The following is a 27,061-nucleotide window of genomic DNA, read 5'->3' as shown; positions in this document are numbered from 1 at the left end:
TCCAGAACAGTCTGTACCCTGGGCCCCTGCCAGAGACTGGTGAGGGGATGAGTCTGGTGGAAGGCCCTGACTTCTGGACAAGCAGGTGGCTCCTGTGGGGTGCCCCAACTCCCTGCCCTGACAGCCCCAGGGCCGGCCACCTCCCAGGGTCTGGAGGTGGATCCCAGCCTCTCCCTGAGACCATCAGCTAGAATTCTCCCTTAAAGAGCTTCCTCAGAAGGCAGGAAACCACCAGATCCTCTCCTGTGAATGACCTGTTTCACAATCAGAAACTGGTGTCGTCAGCAGCGCCAGCAGGCAGGCAGCCTTCAGTCCCTACTCACAGGCAGCTCTTGTCCTGCTCTGATGCTCACTGTTCTCTGGCCAGTGGGTGCCCTATGCTTTCTGCTCTCTCTCTCTCGGAGGCCGTCCCCAGCAGCAGGCACCTCCTGCCCCAGCCCTACCTTTAAGTGGCCTTCCGAACTCTGGACGCTCATGAGGGAGACAGGCTCTAGCCCAGGCGCCCGCCGTGGCCCAGCTTGGCCCCTCGCTGCCTTCAAGCCAGGGTCACTGAGGCAGACAATCTGGGTGTCAGGTGTCTGGGCCTCCAGTGTCCCGAGGGTCCTCAGGGTGGGGAGAGCCTGACTAGGCAGCAGGAGCAACCAGCCTGGACGCACAGACCACTGCGAGGTAGACAAGTCATTGAGAAGGCGCTTTATTAGTCACCTCCTACATCAAACACAGTGTCTAGCACACCACCACACGGCACGCCAATGCCACAGGGCCCCAGGGCAGCCTGGCACACGGCATAATATCGGACATGGCGCAGGCCCCCTGAGCAGGGTGCACAGTCACAGGACAAGGGGATGCAGGTCTCCTGACCCCGCAGACAGGTCCCATGAGACAGGAGGTGGGACCAGGGCTTGGGCCCTCGGAGAACCCTCAGGGAAGGCAAGGCTCCCAGAATCCAGACCCACAACTGCATGCCCGACGGGAAGAGCTCACCCAACACCTGCCCGCAGTCCATGCTGCCCTCACAAAAGCAGACACTAAGACCATTTCCATCTTGACTTATGTGCCAAAAGGTCCAGAAATATTACTGAGCTGTTACAGAAACAAGGATTTGATGGTCTCCTAAAAATACTATTTCTACAAAAGGTGTTTGTATACGAACCAGGGCAAGGGCTCTCAGGTGGAGCTGGCCCCGGAACCCACTGTGAGAACCACTGCCTGGAGGCTGTTTTCAAGAATTACATGGTGCCCTTCATTTCTAAAATGTGTAGACTCTGATATTCCAAAATGACTCGAAGCCACCTGCCAATTTCCCAAATCCCTATGTAAGAAGTGGGCATTTGGGGGAGTGCAAGAAGAAATGCTGAATTCCCGCTGGGAATTCAAGTTTCATTTTCCACAGGCGTAGATGTCCCAGCTCCTGAACAGCCACGAAGGTCGAGCTGAGGTGCTGGGCAGTTATAAAACGTGGACAGCTGGAACCCATCACCTTTTAAAACCTTATCACACAAAACTGTTTCTGGATCCACCACTTCCTACACTGCCCCCGGACACTAATTTCAGCTGCCATAAAGTTCAGTACAGTAGAAAGGAACACACGATGAGGGGAGAGAGCCTGCCACCAGACCACAGCAGATGGAACCAAAGCTGTGACAGGCACCCGCTAGGGCCCCCGCAGCTCCCGGGGTGCACCGGCTCTCGAGGCGATGCCGTCAACTATGAGCGCAGGATCCAGAGTGAGGGACGGCAGGAGCGTCTGCCCATGGCAGCCAGCTGTTCTGCAGTGACAGCCAGCGGTAGGGTGGGGACATTGACAATGCCCAGCACAGGCAGCCAGCATGAGGACAAGAGTAGGGGCACAGCTGACTGGGCCCCAAACAGTTGTCATCTATGGGGACACATTTGGCAACCACAAAGCTTGTTCTCAAAAGCAAGTACTGTGACAACTAAACACCAGGCTACGAACTCAGGGTAAGACAACTCATAAATACCAGTAAAGCATCTAAAACATGCTTCTTTCTCAAATAATTCAAATAAAAAGCCTTTAGAACCCGACTGTTATTTTACAAAGGTTTACATGTGAGAATATCTTACTCTTACTTTGTCAGGTTTCTTCAATGGTCAAGCAAAAAACCAAGTTTCGAGGAACTGAGCAGCTCTCTCCAAGCGCTGCTGCTTCTGTCCGGCTACCTCGGCCACTTGTGTGCTCTGTTCCTGTGTCTTCCATATCCTGTCTGGAGCCTCCCTGAAAAGACCTTCTGCAGGTAACCGACCCAACTGCAGGACGAGCGCAGCCCACCCAAGGGGCTGCTCAGTGAAGAGCTCTGGACGCCAAGCCCATGGAGGCCACCCGGCTCCGCCTCGAGGGGCACGGGGCAAGCCCCACTTGGAAAGCCCCTCGGGATGCCGCTCCACTGTTGACCACATGACCACCCCCTCACTGTTTGGTGACCAGGAGCACGGCACCGTCTGCTTGTTCTAAAGGTGTTGAGGGACCCGATCCTACGCCATGCTAAGGGCTGAGAGGTGAGCGCTGCCATGGGTGTGGCCTGTCCTGTCCCCCCGTCACCCCCATGTGTGCTCAATGTCAATTTTACATGAGAAGCCAAAAGAACCCTATGCTTTACAGCAGGCTGGGCCCTGCTATGCTGGAGGAGGACACCTGGGGTCCCGAGGCTGTGGGCCCCTGCCCGGCCTACAGCAAAGAGCCAGCGACCTAAACCACAGCAGCACAATCAGCCACCCCAGCAGGGAACACTTTGCCGTCGAGGCCTCGGCATTATCTCAGCATAATTCACATTAGATATAACTCACGAGTTAGACAGACAAGCGTGTGTGAAAACTCTGTTCTAGTCAGTTGATTACGGAATTAGGCGCAAATCAAAGGTAAATCAAGAGCAAGCCCCACAGACACACCATGCGGGTCCACATGAGACACCTGTGGTCCTGTCAGGGAGAAACATTACTTCCAGAGGCCAGTAAGATGACAGGCACTTTTGTCCTAATAATTGCACAGACGGGACTTTGAAAATGTGTGTGAACAGATCTGTTATGCCAATATTTAGGAGTCAGAGGGACAGACTGAAGCATCTTCTCAGAACCAGGGAGGGCTACATCTGTGCTTATCTAGTTCCCGTCCCAGTGCTCCGGGGACGTGCAGGCAAACTGCCAGCTCCGCAAGGCGTCGGGAGTCACGCAGTGCTCACTCTCGTCCGGGGCAGAGCTGCAGTCACATGCTGAATTATGAGGGCCGGTGTGTGCCTCTGTGGCCGCTGCAGCGCCACCCAAGGTATGAGTCCAGACATGACACCCTGGAGAGGTTCAGGGTTTCCAGACTGATTAAATCTCCATGGAATGATGAAAATTTAAATCTACTTGGTTATGGTAATTTCTGATTTACTCCAGACAAAATATTTGATTTGCCACTAAGAATCACCTCAACAGGTTCACTGCCACGGTCATTCCCAGGTGGCCGAGCAGCAGGAGGGAGGCAGACACACAGGCTGCGGCGTCCCCGAGAGCTGGCAGCCTAGCTCTTCACTTCCACAGCCTCCTTCTCGGCCTTTTCCTTGGCCTTCTCCTTCTCCTCCACCTTCTCCTCCTTCTCCAGCATCGCCACGATCTCGGCCACCTGGCTGGTGGAGATGTGAATGTCTTCTTTGTCCACCAGCTCAATCACCTGTGCGCACAGAAAAGGAGGGTGTGACACAGGGCTGTGGCCACAATACTTGCCTGCTGACCCCGCAAGCACAGAGGAGGTGGGCACAACCCCTTCTGAGAGCTGTCCCCTGGCCGCCCTGGCTGGGGTGGCCATGGGCACTTAAGCGCTGCACTGCCTGCCAGGGTCCTCTGGCTGCCTGGTCCTCAGGGTACCAGATTTCCCCAGGGGCCAAAGGGCTCCACAGCCCCAGGCCTGGTCACAAGCAGCAGGGGAGGGGCTCATTGAGTGGGAAGCAAGCCAGCCAGACAAGCTTCCTATGTGCCTGGGGCTGCAGGGAGGAGGGCACTGCGGCCGCTGGACACGGCAACCAGGCTGTGCTTGGGGCCAGGCATGCCTTAGACCACGGCTTCCCAGGGCAGAGGGCGGTGAGTGGGGGCCCATGTCCCCACTGCCATCCAGACTAAGGAGCAGGCATGTGTGACAGTGCCTTGCTTTTAAATGGAACTACAAGAAATTAGCCAACATTTTTGGTGAACGTGCTGGATGCACAAGGGGCCATGAGGCAGTTTTTTTTGAGACGTACGTGATTCTGACAGGCTGGCCAGCAACCTCCAGGTCAGAAACCAGACCTCCACATGCAGGCCAGGTCCTGCTCTGAGATCTCCTGAAGTGCTGCACTTGGGAGCTCAGGCCTCGGGGGCCCTGACAGGTGTGCTCAGCACCCAGGTTCATCCTGCCTCCAGCTGGGTGCTAGGGGCCCGGCAGGAGCTCAGCGCCATGGCCCACGTGTGGCCCTTGTTCTGTCCTCTCCCCACTTCATGAATTTGTAACTTTCTAGTGTGACTTCAAAAGAGAGCAAAGGCCTAACAGAATAGTCACAGCTACTGACCAACCTCCTGACTGCTGGACCTGAGGCACTGAGGGGCGGCCACTCACAGGGAGAGCCAACCCCATGCAGGTGGCAGTGTCCCCACCGAGACCCACCTTGACAAGGTCGTCGAGGTCGACCTTGCCGTCCTTGTTCTCATCCAGCGCGGAGGCCAAGCTCACCAGCTTGCTTTCTGGAATGTGCTTGATTTGCTTCATGGCGTTAATGAGCTCGGTGACGCTGATGACATTCTCCCTGGGGGCAAAGCCTGCATTAGCTGTGGCCAGCTGCCCCACCACACGGGCCCTCACTGCCACACCCGTGACCCCAACTGGTCAGCCCTGACCCAGGCGGCCCCACATGAACCGGGTGACCTTCAATGCGGACCCCCAGGGAACACTGCCAAAAGCTCCCACGTCCTTTCTATTGGGATGCTCCAGCTCAGACACCAAGCACCACCCCTGGGTGCAGGGCCCAGTATTTCCTATGTGCATGCCCATCCCCCAGGGGGCCCCTCCTTGAGGCTGCAGCAGGGGGAGAGCCCTGCAGATGGGACCACCATGGCACCACCCGGAAACATGCTCTTGCTGTGGCCATGGTGGCCTTCCTGCTATCTGACCAGTGAGAGGAGACAGGCCAACAGATCAGTTCAAGAGGGGACACCACCCTCATCTTGGGGTGGACAAAGGCCCCCCAGGGAAGAAAACTGGAGCCCAGGCAGGCACTTTGTGGTCAGTCTGCCTTCCCACGTCGTGGGGTGTGGGGCCCTGCACGTGCGGGAAGCACCAGTACAGCGCTGGCCCGTGGGAGCGCAGGGTGTCACTGTAGCCACCATGCAGGAATCTGGGACACACTGGTGTACAGAGAAGGCACACTGCCTGTGTGGGGGCATAATCCAGTGTGTGTCAGGGGAGCCAGGAGGAGCAGCAGGCCGCAGAGTGCTTGATGGTTTGTGGAAACAGGAAAGGGCAGGGTCTGGGTCGTGAGGGAGAAATGAACCTGAAGGCTACCTGTGTAAAGAATCACAGAGGTGTGGAGACTGAGCACAGACTCCCCCGGGATCTCTCGCTAGAACCACAGGGTCAGAGGAGGAGCAATTAGGCACCGAGGCTAAGACATGCACTGTGGAGTAGGAAAGGCCCAAGCTCAGGTCCCAGCAGAGCACCTGTCAACCGAGTAGCCCTCCCAGTCGGCCTCCCGTACCCCTGCCCCACTCACCCCGCGGGCGAGCCCTGAGCTGGGCCCAGCCTGCCAGCCTGCTGACCCGTCTCCAGCTGTGCGATCAAGCCGTCGATCTGCCCAATCATCTGCTGCACTCTCTTCGTCAGTCTCTTGCTGGCTTTAGATTCTTCCACGTACTTTTCTTCACCAGTCTTTGACAGTTCCTTCTTGATCTCTTGCAAGTCCTAATTAAATTTTTAGTTATAAAATGTTTGTCTTAAAAAATTGCAAACTTGGGCCGGCCCGGTGGTGCACTGGAGAGTGCGCCATTGGGAGTGTGGCGGCGCTCCCGCCGAGGGTTCGGATCCCATGTGGAGACCGGTTCCCGCTCACTGGCTGAGCGCGGTGTGGGCGCAACACCGAGGGTTGCGATCCCGTTGCCGGTCCCCGGTACGGGTGTGACACCGAGGGTTGCGATCCCGTTACCGGTCAGTAAAAAAGACAAAAAGGAAAAAAAAAATTGCAAACTTTTGTAACAAAGGAAATGGAATCTATTCTGAATCTCAACTTTCTTCATATTTGTTAAAGAATAAATAAATGAATGAATGAACCAAGAAATCCTAAGTGTCATCTTAAATTCCAAGTCAGCTTTCACCCATGAGCAAACATCGCAGGAAGAACTACCATGTAAGAAGAGGAAGAGTCTCTTTTGGGGAATCACGAATGAAAACGAGACTTCATTTACCCAGCGCCCAAATTATTCCTGTGATCAGAATCTACCAGCTGCATGCCTATCATCTGCAAGGGCACCTGGTACATTCTATGGGAGTGGCCCGGTCAGAACTGCTGTTGAAATGTCACTGGGTTGGTTTTCTCCCCACATACCCTTTGGTCAGATTATTAAACACTCCATGGACTGACTCCAGGGGCTGACGAAGCTCTTCTTTTACTCTTTTTGCAGTCTCTGTCTTAGGAGCAAATCCCACCCGCCCAGGTGACCAGGCTGAGAACACCCGCCCCGGGGAGCAGCTGAGAGAAGGGCCCGCCCGTGTCCACACTGGCCCTGCTCAGGAGGGAGGTGCCAGGACAGCGGGCCCCCTCCCGCAGCCCTGCCCACCTGGCTGTAGTCCTGGACATCCTCCTTCAGCAGCTCGAGCTCCTCCTTCTCCTTGGTGAGGGATTTCTTCTGCTCCTTCAGCTTAGAACAGGCATCGCTGAGGATGTCAATTTCCTCCTTAGTTATTTCCTCTTCCTGGGAAGAAAACAAAAGCCTAAGGGAGAGGAAATAATTGACTCTTTTCCCCTAAAAGAGTTTATGGCTTTTCTGTTTGTTCTTATGACAGGGTGAGCACCTGGTAACAGAGTCTCCACTAAAACAGGTGCTCACTGGTAACGTCCACTGGGAAGTAGAGCTCAAGGCCACGGCTAAGCCAGTCACATGCATGAAGTGCCTGTCTGCACTCTGCTCCCAGTGCCCTAGGATGCTGACCCACAGTTTCTTAAAGTGTGTGACTGGCTGAGCCCAACATATGCGAATACTTGTAACATCCTTGCCACAGCCAATAGTGAACACGCCAGTCACCCCCAAACGTCCTCAAGACCCTTCAGGGTCCCACCCCCCGACTCCCAGGCAACTGCTGATCTGCCTTCTACCACTATGGACTAGTTTGCATTTTCTAGAATTTCACATACACAGGATCATCCAGCATATACTTTTTGTCTGACTTCTGTCATTCACTCATTTTGAGGCCTGCCCATGTGGCGGTATGTTCCTTTAAATCTCTGAGGGGCCACACCAAACCTTATTCATTCATTTTCCTGTCGACAGATATGTACCTTGTTTCCTGTTCTCAGCCACTATAAACACGGCTGCTTTGAACACAGGTGTACCAGTCTTTGTGGAGAAGTGCCAGGAGAGGGATGGCTGATTCACAGGGCAGGGGCACAACTCTGACTGCTTCAGAAACTGTCAGGCGGCCCCCCCAGCAGGCGCGAGTCTCACAAATGCTCGGTCGAGCGCTCCGAGTCTGTGGTTTTAGTCTCGCTATAGCGTGCAGTGCTCCCCCGGGTGCTTGCTGTTTCCATTTCCCCGGTGACTAGTGGCATGGCGCTCCTTTCCAGCTGCTCCCTATCTGTGTGCCTCTCCTGTTCAGTACCTGCTCAAATGTCTTGCCCATGTTTACAACCGAGCTATTGTCTTCCTACTTATGAAGCTGTCAGAGTGTTCTTTATGTACTCTAGAAACAAGTCCTTTGTCAGGTTGCATTTTGCAAATATTTTCTCCCTGTCCACAACTTGTCTTTTCATTTTCATAAGTGTTTTTTGAAGAAAAAGCTTTAAACTTTGATTAAGACTAATGTATTGATCCTTTTCTTTGATGGATCATGTTTGTGTGTTGTTATTTAAGAAATCTACAACAAACCTAAGGTTACTGAAATTCTCTCCTAGGACTTTTTTTGTAGTTTTAAGATTCTACATTTAAGCCTATAATCCTTTGAGTTATTTTTTATATTGTACGAGTTATGTAGGATCAAGTTTTTTTTTTTTTTTTTTTTCTCTCTGTATATGGCTATAAAATTGTTCCAGCATAATTCAATGAAAAGACTGTCCTTTCCCTGATAAACTGTCTTGGCACCTTTGTAGAAAATCAATCAACCCAATCTGTATATGGGTTTATTTCTAAACCATTTGTTTCCATTTGGTTCATCTACTTACCTGTCTTTATACCAATATCACAGTCTTGATTACTATAGCGATATAAGTCTTGATATCAGGCAGTGTAAATCCTCCAACTTTTATTATTATTTTATAAGAATGGTGTAGGCTATTCTAGACCCTATGAATTTCCATGTAAATTTTAGAATTAGTTTGTCAATTTCAACAAAAAAACCTGCTAGGATTTCAATAGTCTTGAACCCATACATCAGTTTAAGAATTAACATTTTAGCAACACTGAGTCTTCCTACCTTGAGTACATTAAACATTCTCCCCACTTATTTACCTCTCCTTTAATTTACCTCAGCAACATTTTACACTTAAAATTCAAGTACAGCTCTTGCATATCTTGTTTTCAATTTTACTCTGAGGGTATGCCACTGTAAATGACATACGTTAAAACTTCCAGTTTCTGATCATTCATCAGTACAGAGAAGCACAATCGATCTCTACATGATTCCAACATTTGTGAAGACAGTTTTTCCTCTCTCTTCCTTTCTGATCTGCATGGTTGTAATCTGCTCTGTGTTGCTAACTGCCCTGGCTGGAGCAATGCTGAGCACAAGGGCTGAGGATGGACCCCCGTCAAGGCCTCACCATGAAGGAGGATGCCAGCTGCTGGAGTTGCTGCCGGTCCTGTTGATGAGACTGAGAAAGTGCCCTTCTACTTGTGGGCTGAACCTCTGGTCATCACGTGTTCTTTTTGCAGCTGTCGAGCTGACCCACGCGCTCTTCTTCAGTCGGCCAGTATGGTAACCACACTGATTTTTAAAATTTTAAGCCAATTTGTATTCCCTGGACAAATCCCATGTGGTCACGATCCTTTTCACAGAACAGTTGCACTTGATTTACTAAAAAGCTTGTTAACGTTTTTACAGCGGCGCTCATGAAAGAGCATCTGTCGTTTCTTACATCTGCTTTTGGCGTCAGGCAACGCTGCCTCACAGGACGAGCTTGGGAAGGCTCCCTTCTCTTCCTCCTTCTGCCAAGAGCTGATGCAGCTCTGGAACTCTTTGCTCCTCAATGTCTGGGTTCACCAATGGCTTCACCTGTGAAGCACCTTAGGCCAGGGTTTTCTTTGTAGGAAGGTTTCCAGCCACAAACTCAACGTCCTCACTGGCGGTGGAGCTCACTGGGAAGACCAGTCTGCATGGCCAGTGGGGACAAGCGTGCATGCCTTCTACTCTACATGTATTTTTTCAATGAACCAAAGTTCTCCACTATAGCTTTTTAAAGGTTTGTGCTTCTAAGAAATCCTTGGCAACCCTTAGTTCATAGGCTCTCCTGGGAGTTCTAAGTTCCCTTCTACATCTAAGTCTTTAATCTGGAGGAAATGGGAATCAGGTTGCTGTGAAGTCAGCCAACTGCCCACCCTCTGCTTTGCTGGGACCTGTACCCCTTTGATGGATGTATCCCAGTCCCTGACACCTGACAGCCCAGCTCCCAGCTTTGGCAGGAGTACCTTTGATCCCAGCTCAGCCAGGTTCCCCACGATCCACCCCCCACCCGTGACCTCCTTCCCCCAGCCTGCCTGTCTCAGTGTCTCCTGGGCCTCAGGGCCACCAGCAGATAAAGACCTGCTTTCCACCAGCCTCTGCCCTCCATGTAAGGAAGCAAAGACCCTGAATTCCATCTCCTAGCAGGCTCATCCCAGGCCAGTCTCCAAGAGAAGCCCCCACAAGGCTTTGGTCAGCCCTGCCCCCTCACTCCCTGACACCCTTCCCAGTGCAGCACGTTGGGTGTCACAGCTAGTCCCATGCTCTATACCCTCCTCTTCTCACAGAGACCCCAGCCTGGACCTTCCCGAGATCTCTTCTCTCTATACCCTCCCCAGGGGGCCGCCACTTCCCCACAGGCCTGGAGGGGGCTGGTGCTCTTCCCAGCTCCGCAAGCCCCTGTGGTCAGGCTTGTCTCTGTCACTGCCCACCCATACTGCTCACCAGAGCCTGACACTCAGGCCTCACCCTTCAGCCCGAAAATGCCCACCCTCGTTCACCTGTGTCTAGGGGATGCCATGTGCCACTTCCTGGGTGGTCTCCCCTCTCTGACCTCTGAATGCGGAAGCCAGGCCAGTCTGTCCTGCTCTGGACACTCACTGCTTTGTGACCTTAGGAATCCCCAGGCTGAGACGCCCCCACAGGCAAATCTCCCACACAGGCCTCACTCTCCTCCAGCTGCCAAATCGCTTCCATCTGTCTGGTAGATACTTCCTCTGCCCATCACACCCCTGAAACCTGCTCCTATGTTCAGGGTCCTCCCAGGGGTTCCAGAAAGAAGGCACCAGAGGGCATCCCATGTGGGCAGCATGGGGCCCAGAAGCAGCTGAGGACAGTGAGGCTGCCCAGAGATGAGCGATCCTAGGACGAGCGGAGTGTCACGGGCTGGCAAGAGTTCTGAAGGCACCTAAGCCCAGGTCCCCAGCAGAAGGTGACACTACAGTGGGCCTCTGTGGAGGAAGCTCTGCCTTGAGGGATCACACCAGCATCTACCCCCGCAACCCCCTCATTGCCCGGGAAGGCTAACAAGGGCCTAGAAACTCCCCAGTAGGTGGCGGCACCTGCCACACGGGGCACAGTGGAAGTCCACAGCAGCCACACCCTCCAGGCCCCAAGCCAGAGCCATAATGAACTCACTCCTCTCACACCCACCAAGCCTCCCAGCGACCCCTGGCCTCATTTGCACCTCTTCTCCCCAGGGACTGCAGGGGTCCCGTGGCCTGTCCACATCCCTGCCCCGGTTCCTCAGGAGCTGGGTGGCCGCCATGCGTGGCGATGCATTACCTTCAAGCCCTCCAGCACGGGGGCAGTGTCCTTCAGGGCCTCTGAGGGCAGAATTACATCAGGCACTTCTGGCTGCAGCTCAGCCACTGGCCTCCCAGGGGCAACTTCTGTTCTTTCCAGCTCAATGTCCTTCTGAAATGCAAGGCCATGGAGTCACTGCGGCTTCCTGGGGCTCCTCACACAGCATGGACATGCTACTAACAGAGGCCACACTCTGAACTGGCCTGCTAGTGCAGCAGCAGGTGGTGTGCCTGCTGTGAGCTCTCCTTGCGGGACCCTCCATGAAGCTGCCATGGAACTGAGCTGTCTGAGGCCCCTCCACAGAGCAGGTCAGAGGATCCTGTCTTGTCTCTGGTCTCCTTAAGACTCCAAGCTGCTTGTCACTTGCAGAGCAGGAGGCCGAGTCATGGGTGGGTGAGTGTGAAGGACCCAGGAGAAACCCAGTGCCTGTGTCACAGCACAGCTTCCCACTGCTTCTGTGCCCAGGGAGCCGAGTGTAGCCCAGGACTGGGGGAGCCCAAGGCTCCTGCACCAATGCCCATCACGGCAAGGCCCGAGCAGAAGGTGGGCACCCGTCAGGCACTGAACTGGCCCCTCTGTGCTGACTAGTGCCTGCCAAGGGTGAGATGGCTGAGCCATGTCCCATCAGGGGAGCCCCTAGAGCTAGGCAGCCCTGCCGCCACTGTGCTGACTGTTCTAGGAGAAAACGTGTGAGGCCGGAACTGCAGGGGCCCAAGTATGTGGACACAAGCGAGTTCCCAGCAAAGCTAGCCTGAGATGGCCTTGGGTCCCTCGGGGCAGGGCTGGCTGCCACCTACCACGGCCCCTGACTGCATCTGCAGCTCTTTCTCGCGGTGCTCCTGCTGGATGGCCGCCTCCTCCTGCAGCGTGGCCTCCAGCTTCGCCTTGTTGTCCACCTGCTCCCCCTCCACCGCAGCTGCTTTCACCTGGGCCTCCTTTGCCTTCAGAGAGAAGGGGGCATGGGTGAGTGGGCCCTGGGGCTGCCCCTGACCTCTGCCCCACGTCTGAGTACTGTCACCTTCTGGACTTCACACAAGGGAGACAGAACATACTGCTGGTGTGCTTCCCCCGCCCCCCCCAAACTACTGGGAAGTGGTGAAAGATACTGGGGGGGAATCTTCCACATCTATAGAAATGATACCTTGATATTCAGAGAAGGACATACATAGACACTAGTGGCAAAAACGTTAAATGCTGCGTTTCAGATCAGCCACGTGTGGCCAACATGTGGCAGGGTCACAATTGCTGTGTGTTCCAAGTGACTGTGCCACGTTGGGGGGGACCAGACGGGGGGGGCAGGGACAGGTGAAGGGAGAGTGGGTGGGGGCTCCAAGACAGGCTCCCAGGGCTGAAGAGGTGAATGTTCCCACATCTCTCCCTCACCCCAGAAAAGAGGGGCCACTTCCAAAGTGATGGGCACAAGGGGTCTCCCAACAACACATACCACGATATCTGGGAGGGTCTGCAGTGTAGACTTGAGCTGGTCAGCAGGTGAGAGGGTGTCTGGGAGGTACATGGCTCGGGACAGTATAAGCAGCGACGTGGGGATCTCCTGGTGCAGATGCAGGTCCAGCCACTGCAACCCAAGACCCAAACTCACTGGATGTGTGGCTTCCGCCCCAGCCCCACAGGCCCTGGCCCACCCACGTGTCCTGCCAGGTGGCCCTGAAACTTTCTCTTGCTGTCTGGTTTGGTTGGGGGAAGAGGAGCTGGTAGCAACAACCAAAAGAGAACTTGAGTAGATAGAGTCATGAAGTCACTGGAATGAGCTCTCCAACAATGATGTTTCAAGGCCTAAAAGGTCTACTTGTTGCTATATTATATGACTTAGTGTCCACCTTAGTTATCTAGGCACTTGGTTTCTTTTCGTTGTTGTTTCTTGGCACTGGCCCGTACAGGAATCAAACCCCAGACCTTGGTGTTATCAGCACCACACTCCAACCGACTGACTGAGCTAACCGGCCAGCCATAAACTAGACACTTGAGATGCCAGAGAATCATGGGTGTCCCTTGGCTCAGCCCCCAGGGCTCTAAGAACTGTAAGCAAGGTTCTTTACTTAAAACTGGCCCAGGCAAACTCCCTGCAGGGGACCGATAAGGCAGCCTCACTCGGTTCATTCCACACTCAAGTGTCTGCAGGTCTATGATGGGCCAGGTGCTGTGCCAGGCTACAATGGTGACACCAAGACAATCCTCACACAGACAAAAAACCATGACAGTATTTCAACACAGACTGAACATGGCAAAATATGAGAATAAACCTAAGAACAGGGGAACGTGCTGAGCAGAGTTGAGACAGGAAGGAAGCTGACAACACTGAGCGCCAGGACTGCCCAGCAGGCCACCGCCACTAGCCCCCGCCCTGGCCGGCCCCTCTGGCTGCATACCTGCCTCAGCTGGCCCCTCAGACGGTCTTCCGTGACACCCAGGGCCCGCATGCCTCGTGCCCGACATGCTGCCTGCAACTCCTTGACGTTCAGGCTGTCCACCCCTTCCTCAGCGATCAGCTGGAAAAGAAAGTCAAAGAATTATCATTTTGAAAGGTCACCAGGATTACGGTGATTCACATAACAGGTTAACACAACTGGGAATAAACCTCTAATAGGCTTTGCCAAGCCAAAGACAAACCACCACCTCCAAAGCCCAGTTGTGCGCTTGAAGTGATAGGAACTGCCTGCCAGAGGGCTGGGATCTTGGGCAGCACAGACCGGCTATGAGCAACCGCAAGACGCAGAGGCCCCCCAACCCCAGCCCCGCTCAGGGAGGAGGTGCTCGCACACAAACCTCCTCCCACGCTGTGGCCCAGAGAAGGGCCCGTCTGTGTCTAAACGGACAGCAGAAGCAGCCCTGCCCCAGCCCCTCCCGCTTCCCGCCATTTCCTCTGATCCCCACGGCCCTCCACCTGCCAAAGCATTCTCAGTGTTCACAGGACGGAAAAAGGACGGACGGAGAGGAGGGGAGGGGGAACCAAACACTGTGAAGACACATCCTGACCTCGCACCCCTCAGCCTGAGGAGTCACAGAGACCACATGGGGAGCAACAGGCAAGGACAGAAGAAACACGTAACAGCAGCTGCTCGTCTGTGTGGGCGCCTCCCAGGGCCTTCCTATACCTGTCGCCACAGGCAACCCACTTAACCTCATAACCACCCTATGAGGCAGGTAGAACCACGATCCCCACTTTTAAAATTAAACACTTTGACATCATCACGGATAGACATGCGGCCGAAACAAATAACACAGAGATCCCACAGGCCCTTTACGGGTCCTCACCGGCAGCATCTTACAGAACTGCACAATGTAATAACTAGGACACTGACATGATCCAGGCAGGACAGAAACCACCGCCACCCTTGGGGCTCCCTGAGAGTCCCCTGAGGCTCCTGGCCATCGCGAGGCAGCGCCCCACATGTGAACGCAGCAGCACGCACGGACAGACATCTGCGTGCTTTCCGGTTTGTTAGAAATAAAGCTGCTTTTTGTGTGTCCTCTTCTCTGCCTTCCTGGGGGTTACCTGAATTCTATTTGGACTTCTCTACAGTGGTCGTCTGTGTCTCTCCGAGCAGCATGTCTGCGGCTCCTCTGGGGTTCACGCTACACACATCACTTCATCACAACCCGTTGGGGCGAAGCGGAGGACCTTGCTCTGCCCGGCTGCAGCTGCAGCGGGACAGCCTGGTGGGTCTCCTCTGCCTACGTGGGAACCGGGAACTGTGCCACCCGGCGCTTACTGCTGCCGCGGCTGGCGAGCCCACTCCAGCAGACACAGGACGGGAAAGCCTACGTGCTCCCCACGCTCTCCCTGACCCTCCAAGGTGCCTTCCCCTACCGTTTCCCTTCTGGTCAGAGAATCTCCTGTAGCTGTTCTGTCAGGGCAGGTCCTGGTGACAGGCTGTGAATCACCTTCATCTGAGAATGACTTGACTGCCCCTTTGTTCCTATGGGTTTTGCTGGATACGGGATTCAGTTGACAGTTCGTTTCTTTTAGCACTTGAAAAATACCGCCCCCACCTCCTCGGCCCCTGCAGTTTCTGAGGAGACACCAGCTGCCATTCAGAGCACTGGCCCTGTGGTCAAGATACCACGCTCTCTCTGCTTCCAAAAGTGTCTTCGGTGTTCATTAGTTTGACTCTGATGTGTCTTGGTGTGCATTTCTTTGCGTTTACCCAAACAAAACGAAAAGAAAAACATTTGGGTTCACTTAGCTTCTTAAATTTGTAGACCTGTCTTTTACTGAATCTGGAAGTTTTCAACCATTGGTTCTTCAAGCCCTTTTCCAGCCCTGCCCTCTCCTCCTCTCGTCGTCTCCTCCTGTCCTCCTGAGACTGTGACGACACGGTTGTCAGATGTCGAGCTGGAGAAGCACGCCGAGGCTCCGGCCGTTTCTGCTCACTACTTCTGCTGTTTAGACGGGTGACTCCTGTCGTTTCATCTTGAGCGCACCGATTCTGTCCTCCTCTCCGTTCTGCTGCAGAGCCCACCACCGAGCTTTCATGCCAGTTGTTGTGTCTTCCAGTTCTGAGTTTTCATGTGGTTCTTCTTTCTATATTCTTTTCCCCAAGACTTTGTATTTCTTTGCTGAGACTATTCTTCACACATTTCAGTCTGTAATAGCTTGCTGAAGCATTTTTATGACAGCTGCTTTGAAATGTGTCTGGTGTCTCTAACATCTGTCATCCCTGTACTGACGTCTGCTGGTTGCCGTCTCTACTCACTTGGACAAATGTCTTCAGTTGAAACCTGAAGATTTTGGGTACTACATTATGGGAATCTGGATCTTATTTCAATCTTCTGTCTTAGCTGGTCTCCTCAGATGCCCCTCTGGATGAGGCAAGGGGTGTGTTCTAACTTTAAAAGATTTGCAATTGATGATTTGGCATTTGTTAATCACAGGGCCAAACTAAGGGCCAAGACTGTTGACATCTCTATGTGGTCCAGCTCTCACAGGCGAGCCACAAACCCTCCTGCCTAAACACGTCTCCATCTGGCCACCTCCTGGAACACTAGCAGTGAAGGCACAGCCCCAGCTCTACGTGGGCACTCGCTTTCCCTCTCTCTCCCCCATCCTCACTTCCTGCTCTCTGTGGACATCAAGGTTTCACAAAGCCCCAAGTGACACGCTGTGCTGTGTTTCCAGAAAAGCTATGAGTAACAAACTTCTCTCAACCTCTCCATGCTGTTGCTTGGTGGCATCCACACATTAAATCCTGGGCACCTTTTAGAACAGGCAAGGGTGCTGCCCCGTCACTGCCAGGCTAGGGTGGAAGTCTGGGTCACTCCTGGGTGGGGCAGGTGTGCCTTCTCTCCCACGAGGCTTCTGCTGGCAGCACAGGTAGAGGTGGTCCTGTTACTGCTGGGCAGCAATGGAAGTCCTGGCTCTCCACCTAGCCTCTGCTGACGCCATGGCGGTCGGGGGCTGGGGTGCCCCGATATATTCCGGCAAAGGTGGAGGTACAGACCTCCACTCAGCCTTTGCCCTGATTAGTGGAGGTGACCAGCCCCTCAACTTGCACATCAGAGACGTAGGTAGGCCCTTCCTGGAAGAGGACAACACCATCCGGAACTCTAATTTTCCACAGGCAGTGCCTGCATTCGAGAAAAACTTACTACGAACAAACAAAACCAAGAGAGAAAACAAAACACTGACAGATCACCTAGTTATGAGAGTAATCAAACATGAAGTATGATTAGTGTGCTCCAGAAAATAGATGATGGGATGGACAATTTTACCTGAGAACTGGAATAAAAAAAAAAAAAAAAAATTTCCTGGATTGAAATTAAGAACTCATAAGATGGGTATAGGAGTAGATTAGACCCAGAAGAAGAGAGGATCAGTAACCTGAAAGAAGAAAAGGATGTAAGACACAGGAAAGTGCACATGGGATGTGTGTGGACATGGGACAGAGCATGGGAAGGGCAGAGCTCACAAGGCAGAAGAAGCCAGGTGACTGGTCAGCAGGGTCAGCACAAAGACGACACACCCAGGCGCAGTGTCATGAAACCGCCAGAAACTGAAAACAGAGAGGAATTCTTGGAAGTTGCCAGAGAAAGGAGACATGTCCTCAAGGGACAATGACAGGCCCAACTACTGACCTCCCATGAGAGATGATGGAGCCGGGAGCCAAGAGTGGCGTTCTTGAGAGTGCAGAAAGGACAGACCGCCAGCCTGGAATCCCACACCACAGAAAATGCCCCACAAAAATGGAAGAGAGGGCCGAGCCCGTGGTGCACTCGGGAGAGTGCGGCGCTGGGAGCACAGCAGCGCTCCCGCCGCGGGTTCGGATCCTATATAGGGATGACCAGTGCGCTCACAGCGCTCACTGGCTGAGCGCGGTGTGGCCGGTCTCAAAAAAGGACAAAAAAAAAAAAAAAAAAAGGAAGAGAAATCAAGACACACTCAAAACACACAAAAACTAAGAAAATTCCTCATGGCAGACCCAGGCCATATAAATATTAAAGAGAAATCCTTAAGTTGAGGAAAATAAAGAGGTTTTTTGCTTTTTGTGGCTAGCTGGTGTGGGGATCTGAACCCTGGACCTTGGTGTTATCAACACCACACTCTAATCCACCGAGCTATAACTGGCCAGCCCCAAGTTAAGGAAAAGAACCTGGATGGGAACACGTAAGTGCAGGGAGGAAGGAGCGACTTCAGCCAAGGGTGAGTGCGCAGAGGTAGATGAGCACAGGCTGCAGAGGCAGAGCAGCACAGGGGCGGGAGCAGGGACGGGCAGGCAGAACACTGAGGTGCTCGCAGTGGCCGGGAGGGAGTAAAAGGACGAGTCACGGAAGCTTGCCGTTCGTAAACGCAAGGAAAGCTGCTCAAGTAACAAGCTTATAAAACGGGGTGGGATAACTAAAGATACTAGATTAATCCAGAAAAAAAGTAAGAAAGGAGATTAAGTAGAACCTAGAACAGGTAGGACAACTAGAAAAAAGTCAGACTAAATACCCCAGTTGAAAGACAGACATTGTTGGGCCGGCCCGGTGGCACACTGGATAGTGCGCCGCTTGGGAAGCGTGGCGGCGCTCCCGCCCGAGGGTTCGGATCCCACATACAGACCGGTTCCCACTCACTGTCTGAGCGAGGCGCGGGAGCAACACCGAGGGTTGCGATCCCGTTGCCGGTCCCCGGTCCGGTACGGGGGCAACACTGAGGGTTGCGATCTGTGGCCAGACACAGAAAAAGACAAAAAAGACAAAAAAAAAAAAAAAAAAAAAAAAAAAAAAAAAAAAAAAGAAAGACAGACATTGTCAAACCAGATTAAAACAGTAACAAACACATTACAAATAAGAGGACACAGGAAGCTTGCTGGTGGAAGGATGGAAGAAGACCCACCCAAAGGAAGCTGATGTAGCTATCGGAATAACAGACGATGCAGATTTTAAGGCAAAAGCATTACTAGAGAAGAAGAGGGACATTTCATTAATTCTCCTGGAGACCGGCACACTCTGGGGCACACCCAGAGCAGGGCCAGGAGTGGGCAGGCCAGGTGGTGAGGACACCGCAGCACCTGCGACCTGGGGGCAATCTGGCTGTGGGGTCAGGACTTGTATCTGACCTCCTACTATTTTATTCAGGAAGCCCAGTTCTGGGTCACTATTTTTAAAGAAATTATCAACAATCTAGGGCAAAATTAAAAGATATTTATTGCAGTGTTGTTTAGAGTAGCACGAGATTAGCTAAATAAAGCACTGATTCAATAAATTATGATGCATTCATCTAATGAAATGTTAAGACAGTCACTAAAATTCATCTCTCCAGTGAGTACCTAGTGACACGGGAGGCTCAGTGTCAGACTGAGTGAAAAGTTGCACAGGCTGTGTGACCGCAACGTTCACTCCAGTACATACAGACACACGTTCTGTGAGTGCATGTGCAGGGTGTGGCGGGCAGAAACGTGTAAACTTCTGTCAATAGTCATGATCTGGGAACCACAAGATAACCGTGCTATTGTCTTCTTCTATCATTCAGCATCTTCCAGTTTCTACAATAAGGACGCACTGCACTTGCCATCAAAAAACAAAGGTACAACACCCGAGAAGCAGCGCCAAGCCTGTGTGGTCGCATGTCCCTGCATGTCTGCGCCTCACCTTGTCGTCAGCCTTTATGGACCTCAGCTTCATGGTGAGCTGGAAGCGCAGGAAGTTGTTGGTGCCGATGGACTGGAGCTCCAGCAGCTTACAGAGCGCCACCAGCTGCGGCCGAGTGAGGTTATCCAGAGTCAACTCATCTTCAAATAACTTGGAGAAGCGCATGATTTCCTCGTTGCTGGGTCTTTCCCCGGTCTCCCGGATCTGCAGAGGCAATAGTGAGTATTCTCCACTGGGTCAGAGGTGCTCTCCCAGCAGCCTCCCACAGGCTCAGGACTCATGCCTAAAGTGGGTTCAGAGACACGGCACCACCCACCTCCAACCTACGCTCCCCCGAGGAGCTGCCCCTCACACCTCAAGACTCAAAGTGCTGACTTCAGCCGGAGCTGGGCTGAGACTGCAGTGGGCGGGGGCAGTCTGGGCTCGCCTAGAGTGCTAGGTGGGCTTTGGTGCAGGGGCATCGTTTGGCTCCTGGGCTGTCCCTGCCTGGGCCAGCAGAGCCAAGGCTGCTGTCTCTGGGGCAGGCGCCCACGAGCTACCAGGTGCAGGCCCTGTGAACCCTCTTCCCACCATGACAGTGGCCATAGAGCAGTATTCTGGGGCCCTTGTGCCTGTGCCCCAGCTGCTTGGTGGTGGGAATAGGGCACTTCTGTGTGCACCTCTGTCCCCTACCTGGAGGGTCTGAGCGCCAGGGGAGTGGGCAGCCATCTCAAGGCCCTGGCCTGCTGGCGTCTACTCTCTTGCCCTCTAGGAAGTGGGTAGAGCCCCTCAGCTCAGACCACTTAGGGTTCTTTGGGTGGCTGCCCACATTTCCTCCTGCCCAATAGGCAAGCCACCAGCTCAGTCTCTGCCAAGAGCCAGACGGGGACAGTCCCAGCACAGAGGACAGGTGTGCTCCTGAAGAACACTGTGCATGGCACACCCCAACTCAGCTGGCTGTGAACACCTCCTTCTCTGCAGCCAGTGGACACACAGTGGCCTGGAAAAGGCTGAGTCCAGGCCCTCCTCCAGCTGCTTCGTGGCAAAATGTCCCATCCAAGCTTCCTGCCTCCCTTCCCAGTTTCCATCTTGCCAGAACCCCAGGGGTCCTGAAATGTTGCTGCCCCAGGCTCCCTTGCAGGAGTCACTGTCCACTCCCTGGTGGACTCAGCAGTCCCCATGCTGTGCTCACCTCCTCCTCACAGATAACATTTCTCCATCCCTAGAGTGGAGCTTGGAAATCTTTCCCATAAAGGTCCAGGTAGCAAGTGCTTTTGGCTTTGGGGCCATGGAAAACACTCACTTCTGCACTGCAGCGTGAAAGCACCAGAAAACACACACAAGTGGGCTAGAATTTGTTGACACCTGGTTTAAGCTTTTCTGTGCTTCAGACACATTCTTCTGACTCCAGAAAGTAGCACAAGCCCCTCAAGCTCAATGACCCTGGGCCCATCCCTCTCCTCTCATCCTCAGGGACTCTGTCATCTCCACACTCTCCCTGCTCCCCCAACTCAGTGCCACAGGAATTCCTCGTGGCCCATCCCCTCTCCAGCCCCTGCTGCTGCCACAGCCCAGGCCTCTGATGAGCCCTCTCAGGACCTTCCTGACTGGCTCCAGCCAGATGGCGGATCCTGGAAGAGGAGCTCAGCCTGACCACCTAGCACATTGCCCCTTCAAGGTCTCAGGTTCCTCATCTGTCAAGTTCTTCCTCCCCTGGACTGCTGCACAGTCACAAGACACGATGCCCAGTGACTCTGAATGTCAGCTGGGCTTGAGGCTCAGCAGCAGCAGGCTTCGCCTCACTGAAAGCACGTGCAGGCCAAGCTCCTAACAAAGTCCACCTGTCGCCTGGCCAAGCCTGCTGGTCAAACTCCCTAAAGGAACAGCCAGTGCCTGCCTGGGAGCCCCCTCTCTGCTGAGTGCCACAAAAGAGGAAAGAGAAAATTGAGGCACGCTCCTCAGACAAGGCGCAGTGGCACTCTGTGGCTCTAACCAGTGGAGGCCACAGGACCTCAGCAGCATCACAGCACCTTCTGGAAAAACGCAGAGAAGTCTTTGGTGGCATTGCCCTTGGCTGCCTTGTTCTTCAAGGCCATCTCCTCAATGGTGTCCTGGAGGAACTTGGCCAGCTCCAGCTTGACCCGCAGCTCCTTCTTCAGCCTCTCCTCCTGCAGGGCAGAGAGAGTGCGCTGCACTGCCTGGACCCCGCCCCAGCCACCACTGCTTCCCTGGGGAGCACAGCCCAGAGTCACATGCTCTAGCTCCTCTGCTGGTGACCACAGCAAGAGAGCACCTCACACCTCCCCCGGGTACCCACCACTTTCCCCTACCTCTCGCACACTGAGATAAACAATTTCACAGAAAAACACCTGCCCTCATCCAAGTGACATACATTCTGAAACTTTCTCTTCTACTTCATAATTTAAAAAAATTACAGCAAGGGTCAGAAAGTTTTTTCCAGAAGGTAAAGCTTTTGGACATCCTGAGTGTGTGGTCTAAAACAACTAAACTCTGCTGGTGCCTCTCAAAAGTGCCCCCAGACAATACACACACAAGTGACTGTGGCAGATGCCTGTAGGACCTTACTGACAATGGACGGGGGCCAGATCTGGCCTGTGGGCTGTAGTTGGCCAACCCTGTGCTAGACAGATCTCACGACCCACAAATGGATCTCCCCTGTGGCATGGACACTGGTCTAGAAAAACCATATTTTATTTATTTATTTATTTTTTAAAGATGACCGGTAAGGGGATTTTAACCCTTGACTTGGTGTTGTCAGCACCATACTCTCCCAAGCAAGCCACGGGCCGGCCCTGAAAAATCATATTTTAAAACACAAAGAGGGCCAGCCCATGATCACTTGGGAGAGTGCGGTGCTGATAACACCAACGCCACGGGTTCAGATCCCTATATAGGGATGGCTGGTTCGCTCACTGGCTGAGCGTGGTGCTGACAACACCAAGTCAAGGGTTAAGATCCCCTTACCGGTCATCTTTAAAAACAAAAAAACACAAGCAGAAACAAATCCATTAAACAGTATCCATTAAATAGCCACAGCACAGCAGAAGGACTGAATTATGAAAACATAAAACTTCAAAAACATCTGACAGCTGGAACATCAGTCACAGACTCTTGGCCTCACTGTGAAATGAGCTCGCTGCCACCTTGCCCCTCACCTTGATGGACTGGGTCTCAAACGTGGACGGCAACATGTTGGGGAAGAGCTTCACAGCCACAGGCAGCAGGAACTCCATGAATGGCACCACCACGAAGACGAGGAATGGGACCAGGCGGAAAAGGTCAGCGCAGATCCTGAGAAACTGGAGAGAGCGGCTCCATCAGAGGGACAAAGCAGGCACGGGGTGGGGGCTTTGAGCATCTCGCCTAAAACTGTTTACAGGCACAACCATGGGCAACCACTCCCAGGAATCTCTATGAGCTCTGGGTTCCAAAACCAGTTAGACAACTCCCGAAACCCAGTTATCTGGAGTGTCCAAACCATGCACTAATGGCCTTCAGAAAAGTGGGGTGGGATGCTAACACGGAGGACACTGGTGCTTTCAGTGAGCCATTCCGCAAGGGCATCTGCGATGGCCCTAGGCTCAGAGGCCAGTCCACTGAGGATGGTAACTGCAGGGGAGGCTGAGCTACACGGTCCACCCTAAAGGCTCTGTAGAAAGGAGAGTTGGCTGTGCGCTCCTCCTGCGCCTCCACAGACACTGAGATCTAAGGCTACACCACAAAGCAATAATTTGAAACGAACACAAGTGTTTTATCAATATAAATAAAGTAGTGTTTGATGCCATTAAAGAAACACACAATTTGAAATAATCAAATCCCTACCAATAGTGAACATCGCTGCTGGGTTCTCGAGAAACTCCCTTCTCTTCAATCCTTATAGCACTCTTTACAGTACTGCTCTTCCTAGGAACGCCGCTTACCGCACCGCTCCTCACAGTGCTGCTCCCGATAGGACTACTAATCACACATAAAACTTTCTAGACTGTCTTCAACCAAAAAAATTCTCTTATTCAAATTTTCATCTGTATTTCTACTACGATTATTAATTTGATGCTCTCTGGAAGAGTGACATCATTTCTAGAAAGGTCTTAATTTTAGGCTTGTCTGTTGTCTCTCATGTGCAGGTGACCCACGTGTGGTGGAGAATGACAAGTGATGCTGTCCCATCTTGGGTGGCACAACAACCACCCTCCCTGGGTGGTGTTCACTTGGTCCAGGTGTGTTCTGTACAGTTTCTATCTCCCCTTGCAAAAGCGGGCAATCTATGGCAGACATCCCAAGACCATGCAAATGTCCCTCTCCTCAGCCTTTCTCCCCAGCCTCTGACGGTCACAGAACAGACTTCCTAACTCTCTGTGCCTACCATCTGAAGTAAAGGAAGAACCTGCTTTCCTGCACACTCATTTTTCTATGTATTATCAAAACAAACTCATGTGTTCCTCTACTTTTTCACTTGTTTACCAAATAGTACTGTCTGTACTTGTACTGTAGTACTAAACAGTACAACAGTACTATTGTACTGAAGTACCAAATAGTACTTCAGGCTGGCACCTGTATTTGTTTATATCCTCCATCAGTTTTTTTTAAATGTACCATAACATTCACTATAGTCAATGTACAAGTCAATGATTTCTGGTAAATTTATAGAATGTGAAACCATCACCAAAATCCAGATTTACAACATTTTTGTCACACCAAAAGGTTCCGCTGTGTCCACCTGCAGTTAATCTCCATTCCCACTCCCAGCCCTAGGCAAGCATGATTTGATTTCTGTTTCTATAAATTTGCCTTCCCTCGACATTCCATACACAGGGAAGTGCAATATGCTCTTTCGTGTCTAGCTTCTGTAACCAGGTACATAACATTTAGGAATGTTGTATCCTCCTTCATAAACTGATCTCTTTAACATCGTGACATGATCCTCTTTATCCCAGTAATACTCTTTGTTCTGAAATCTTTGTCTAAAATTTACGTGGCCATATCAGCTTTATTTTGACTAGCGTAGCACAATTTACACCTTTTTTCATCCTTTACTTTTAATCTATTTGTGTCTTTACATTTAAGGTGTGTTTCTTATAGAATGCATATAGTTGGGTCTTGCTTTAAATCCAATCTGACAATCTCAATCATTTAATTAATAAAATTAAAAAAGGCAGCTAGGGGGTTGCTCAGTTGTAACCACGGTGTTGTAACACCAAGGTCAAAGGGCTTGGATCCTCACACCAGCCAGATGCCAAAAAAAACAAACCCAAAAAAAACTAAAAAAGAAAACCCATTTGATTATCTAAGTAGATGCAGAAAAAACATTTGGGGAAAAAAAAAAAATCCAAAATCTGCTACCAATACACTCTGATGGAATTTACAAAGAACTAAAACTAATAACGGATTTGGTAAGTCTGCAAGATACAAGATGAATACATAAAGATCAATTATATTTCCATATACTAGCAATCGACAATTTGAAATTGAAATTTAAAAATTCCATTTACTCACGATAGCCAAAAGGGAGAAGTAACCCAAGTGACTATTAGCAGATGAAAGATTAAACATGGTCTAGCCATACAATGGAATAACGTTCAGCCTTAAAAAGGCAGGAAGTTCTGACACATGCTGCGACATGGACAAACCTTGAGGACACTGTTTTAAGCGCTGGGGAGTTAGTGTTGACCCTATTGCTGTGGCCTTGACACTGTCACTTTATTTATTTTATTTATTTATTTATTTATTTTTCCTTTTTGTCTTTTGTCATGTCCGGCAACGGATCACAACCCTCAGTGTCGCGCCCGTACCGGACCGGGACCAGCAACGGGATCGCAACCCTCAGTGCTGCACCCGCACCTCGCTCAGCCAGTGAGCCGGAACCGGTCTGTATGTGGGATCCAAACCCTCGGCGGGAGCACCGCCACACTCCCAAGCAGCGCACTGTAGCAGTGCACCACCGGGCCAGCCCCAGACACTGTCACTTTAAAGCATTTCCTGCTTCAGCAGATATCCTGGAGGGACCAGAAACACACCTCCTCCCACTGACTAATGCAGCACCACAGGGCCCAGAACTACACACAAAACAACTTCCCCAATGCCTCTATTCCACACTCAGACGTGTCTGTCATTCTCTATTTAACATAATTAGCAAGCATTCAATAGCACAAAAACTTAAATCGCAGCACTTCGAGTCTGTCTTCCACCTAAACACTATTCGCACAAAATTAGAACTGATATTTTGTTCAAATTCAAATCACCTAAGAGACCCAAAACCAAGAAAAAATAGCACACTCCACAAACCCTCTTCTTAATGCTGACAACAGGGGACCTGCTGCCACGGCAAACAGTGCATCTCTGCTGGGACCTCACCTGTACTTACTCATCTGCTCCAACTTTTTTTTCTTTTTCTTTCTTAATGTCTCATCTTCTTCAATGAAGCAGAAAAAAAAAAAAAAAAAAAAACGGAACTCTCACAGCAACGGGAAGGGAGAGGGGCAGAAGGAGATCCCAGGCGTAAAGTATGACCTCGTAATGAAGCCACAGTGGGCATCACACTGATAGGACAGCTCTGAAATTCCAATATGACCCCTTCCTCATCAATCACTCTCTCCCTTCTAAATCTGCCAGTTAAACAGACTTGTTCTCAACGGAGTTCTTGAGAACAAGTATAGAATTAGAAGCTGGAGTTACTCTAAGTAACAGCTAATTCCTGAGATGCATTAAAATAGTCCTCCTTTCCTCACTGAGGAATCTTTCTTAGCCAACTCTCAGCAGACTGTCTGACGGAAGAGACACTTCTGCACCTTTCCTTTGCGGGCACTAGTGCCACTGTTAGAACACAGAGCTAGAAGCCGCCCCTTGTTCCTCGGAACTCACTACTAAAGAAAAGAACAGGGAGAGTAAAAGGAAGAAAAGCTTACAGCGTGACTGTCAGTTACTTCACAGACAACTGAGAGACCTGAAGGTCTGCAGGGGAAACATCTATTTCTGAACACATATTCCTTTTGGAAAAGTGACTTCTAATAAGTATCACAAGCCATGCTCAGCATGTGAGAAGTCAAGTGGAAGTTGCAGCTCCGAGAGAGCACAGGAAGAAAACAGGAAGAATCTCTGAAGAGCAGTGAAGGATAAAAGGAGCTGGTGCACAGATGCTGAACCAGAAGCTTCTGACAGCCCCAGTGCTGGTGATCCAGCAGGTTCTAGAACCAATGGCAGACGTGCAACCTCAGAGTCGGGAGCACGGACCCGAAGCAATAAATGAAAACAAACTCACCCAGAGGAACACACAGGGCCCTAAAGACAGAACTAGGAGCAGTGAGACAGAGAAGGCAGCCCACCTGCAGCAGGGATCCCACAGTGTGGACGCAGACCTCTCAACAGAAGACAGAGAAACCAAAGCCGGGGAATAGCATCAAAACACCAAGAGAAAACAGATGTGTATACTGAAAACCACTGGCAGAAGAGAAATCAGAAAGTCAGCAGTCGGCATTACAATTCAGTTGTGGCAATATAGGGGAAGTTCACTTTTGTATAAGTTTTACTGCTTTTTTTCTTTACCAAAAAAAGCAGAAAGCAAGCCCTAAAAATATTTGTTAAGCAACCTACAAGGTGAAAAAAAGACAACCCTGGGCGCATCCCCATTACCTGCCTGCGCTCCCGGCGGGTCAAGGTGTGGCCGTTGAGGATGCGCCAGAGCATGCGTGCAGCGATCTTGGTGTCGATCCAGAGCAGGCGGAAGCCATGGTAGTAGTGTTTCAGCTCATCCAGCACCTTCTGCCCGATGGACTTCTT

General features: G+C 51.8%; 1 protein-coding gene across 1 annotated transcript; it reads right to left on the bottom strand.

Annotated features, from left to right (window-relative positions):
* Positions 1 to 678: 678 nt before the first annotated feature.
* LETM1 (leucine zipper-EF-hand containing transmembrane protein 1) lies at positions 679 to 27,061 on the bottom strand. Its single transcript, XM_008569160.1, has 11 exons — positions 26,915 to 27,061; positions 22,444 to 22,587; positions 19,289 to 19,492; positions 13,585 to 13,704; positions 12,642 to 12,773; positions 11,995 to 12,138; positions 11,177 to 11,308; positions 6,799 to 6,933; positions 5,739 to 5,926; positions 4,637 to 4,775; positions 679 to 3,670 (listed from the first exon to the last, which is right to left on the bottom strand). The coding sequence occupies exons 1-11, from the start codon at positions 26,966 to 26,968 to the stop codon at positions 3,521 to 3,523; spliced, it is 1,542 nt and encodes a 513-aa protein (XP_008567382.1). The 5' UTR covers positions 26,969 to 27,061; the 3' UTR covers positions 679 to 3,520.

The sequence above is a fragment of the Galeopterus variegatus genome, unplaced genomic scaffold (genome assembly GCF_000696425.1).
Source record: "Galeopterus variegatus unplaced genomic scaffold, G_variegatus-3.0.2 Scaffold26, whole genome shotgun sequence".
Classification (NCBI taxonomy): domain Eukaryota; kingdom Metazoa; phylum Chordata; class Mammalia; order Dermoptera; family Cynocephalidae; genus Galeopterus; species Galeopterus variegatus.
Note: the sequence above shows the minus strand (reverse complement) of the source record. Positions and strands in the feature narration are given on the sequence as shown.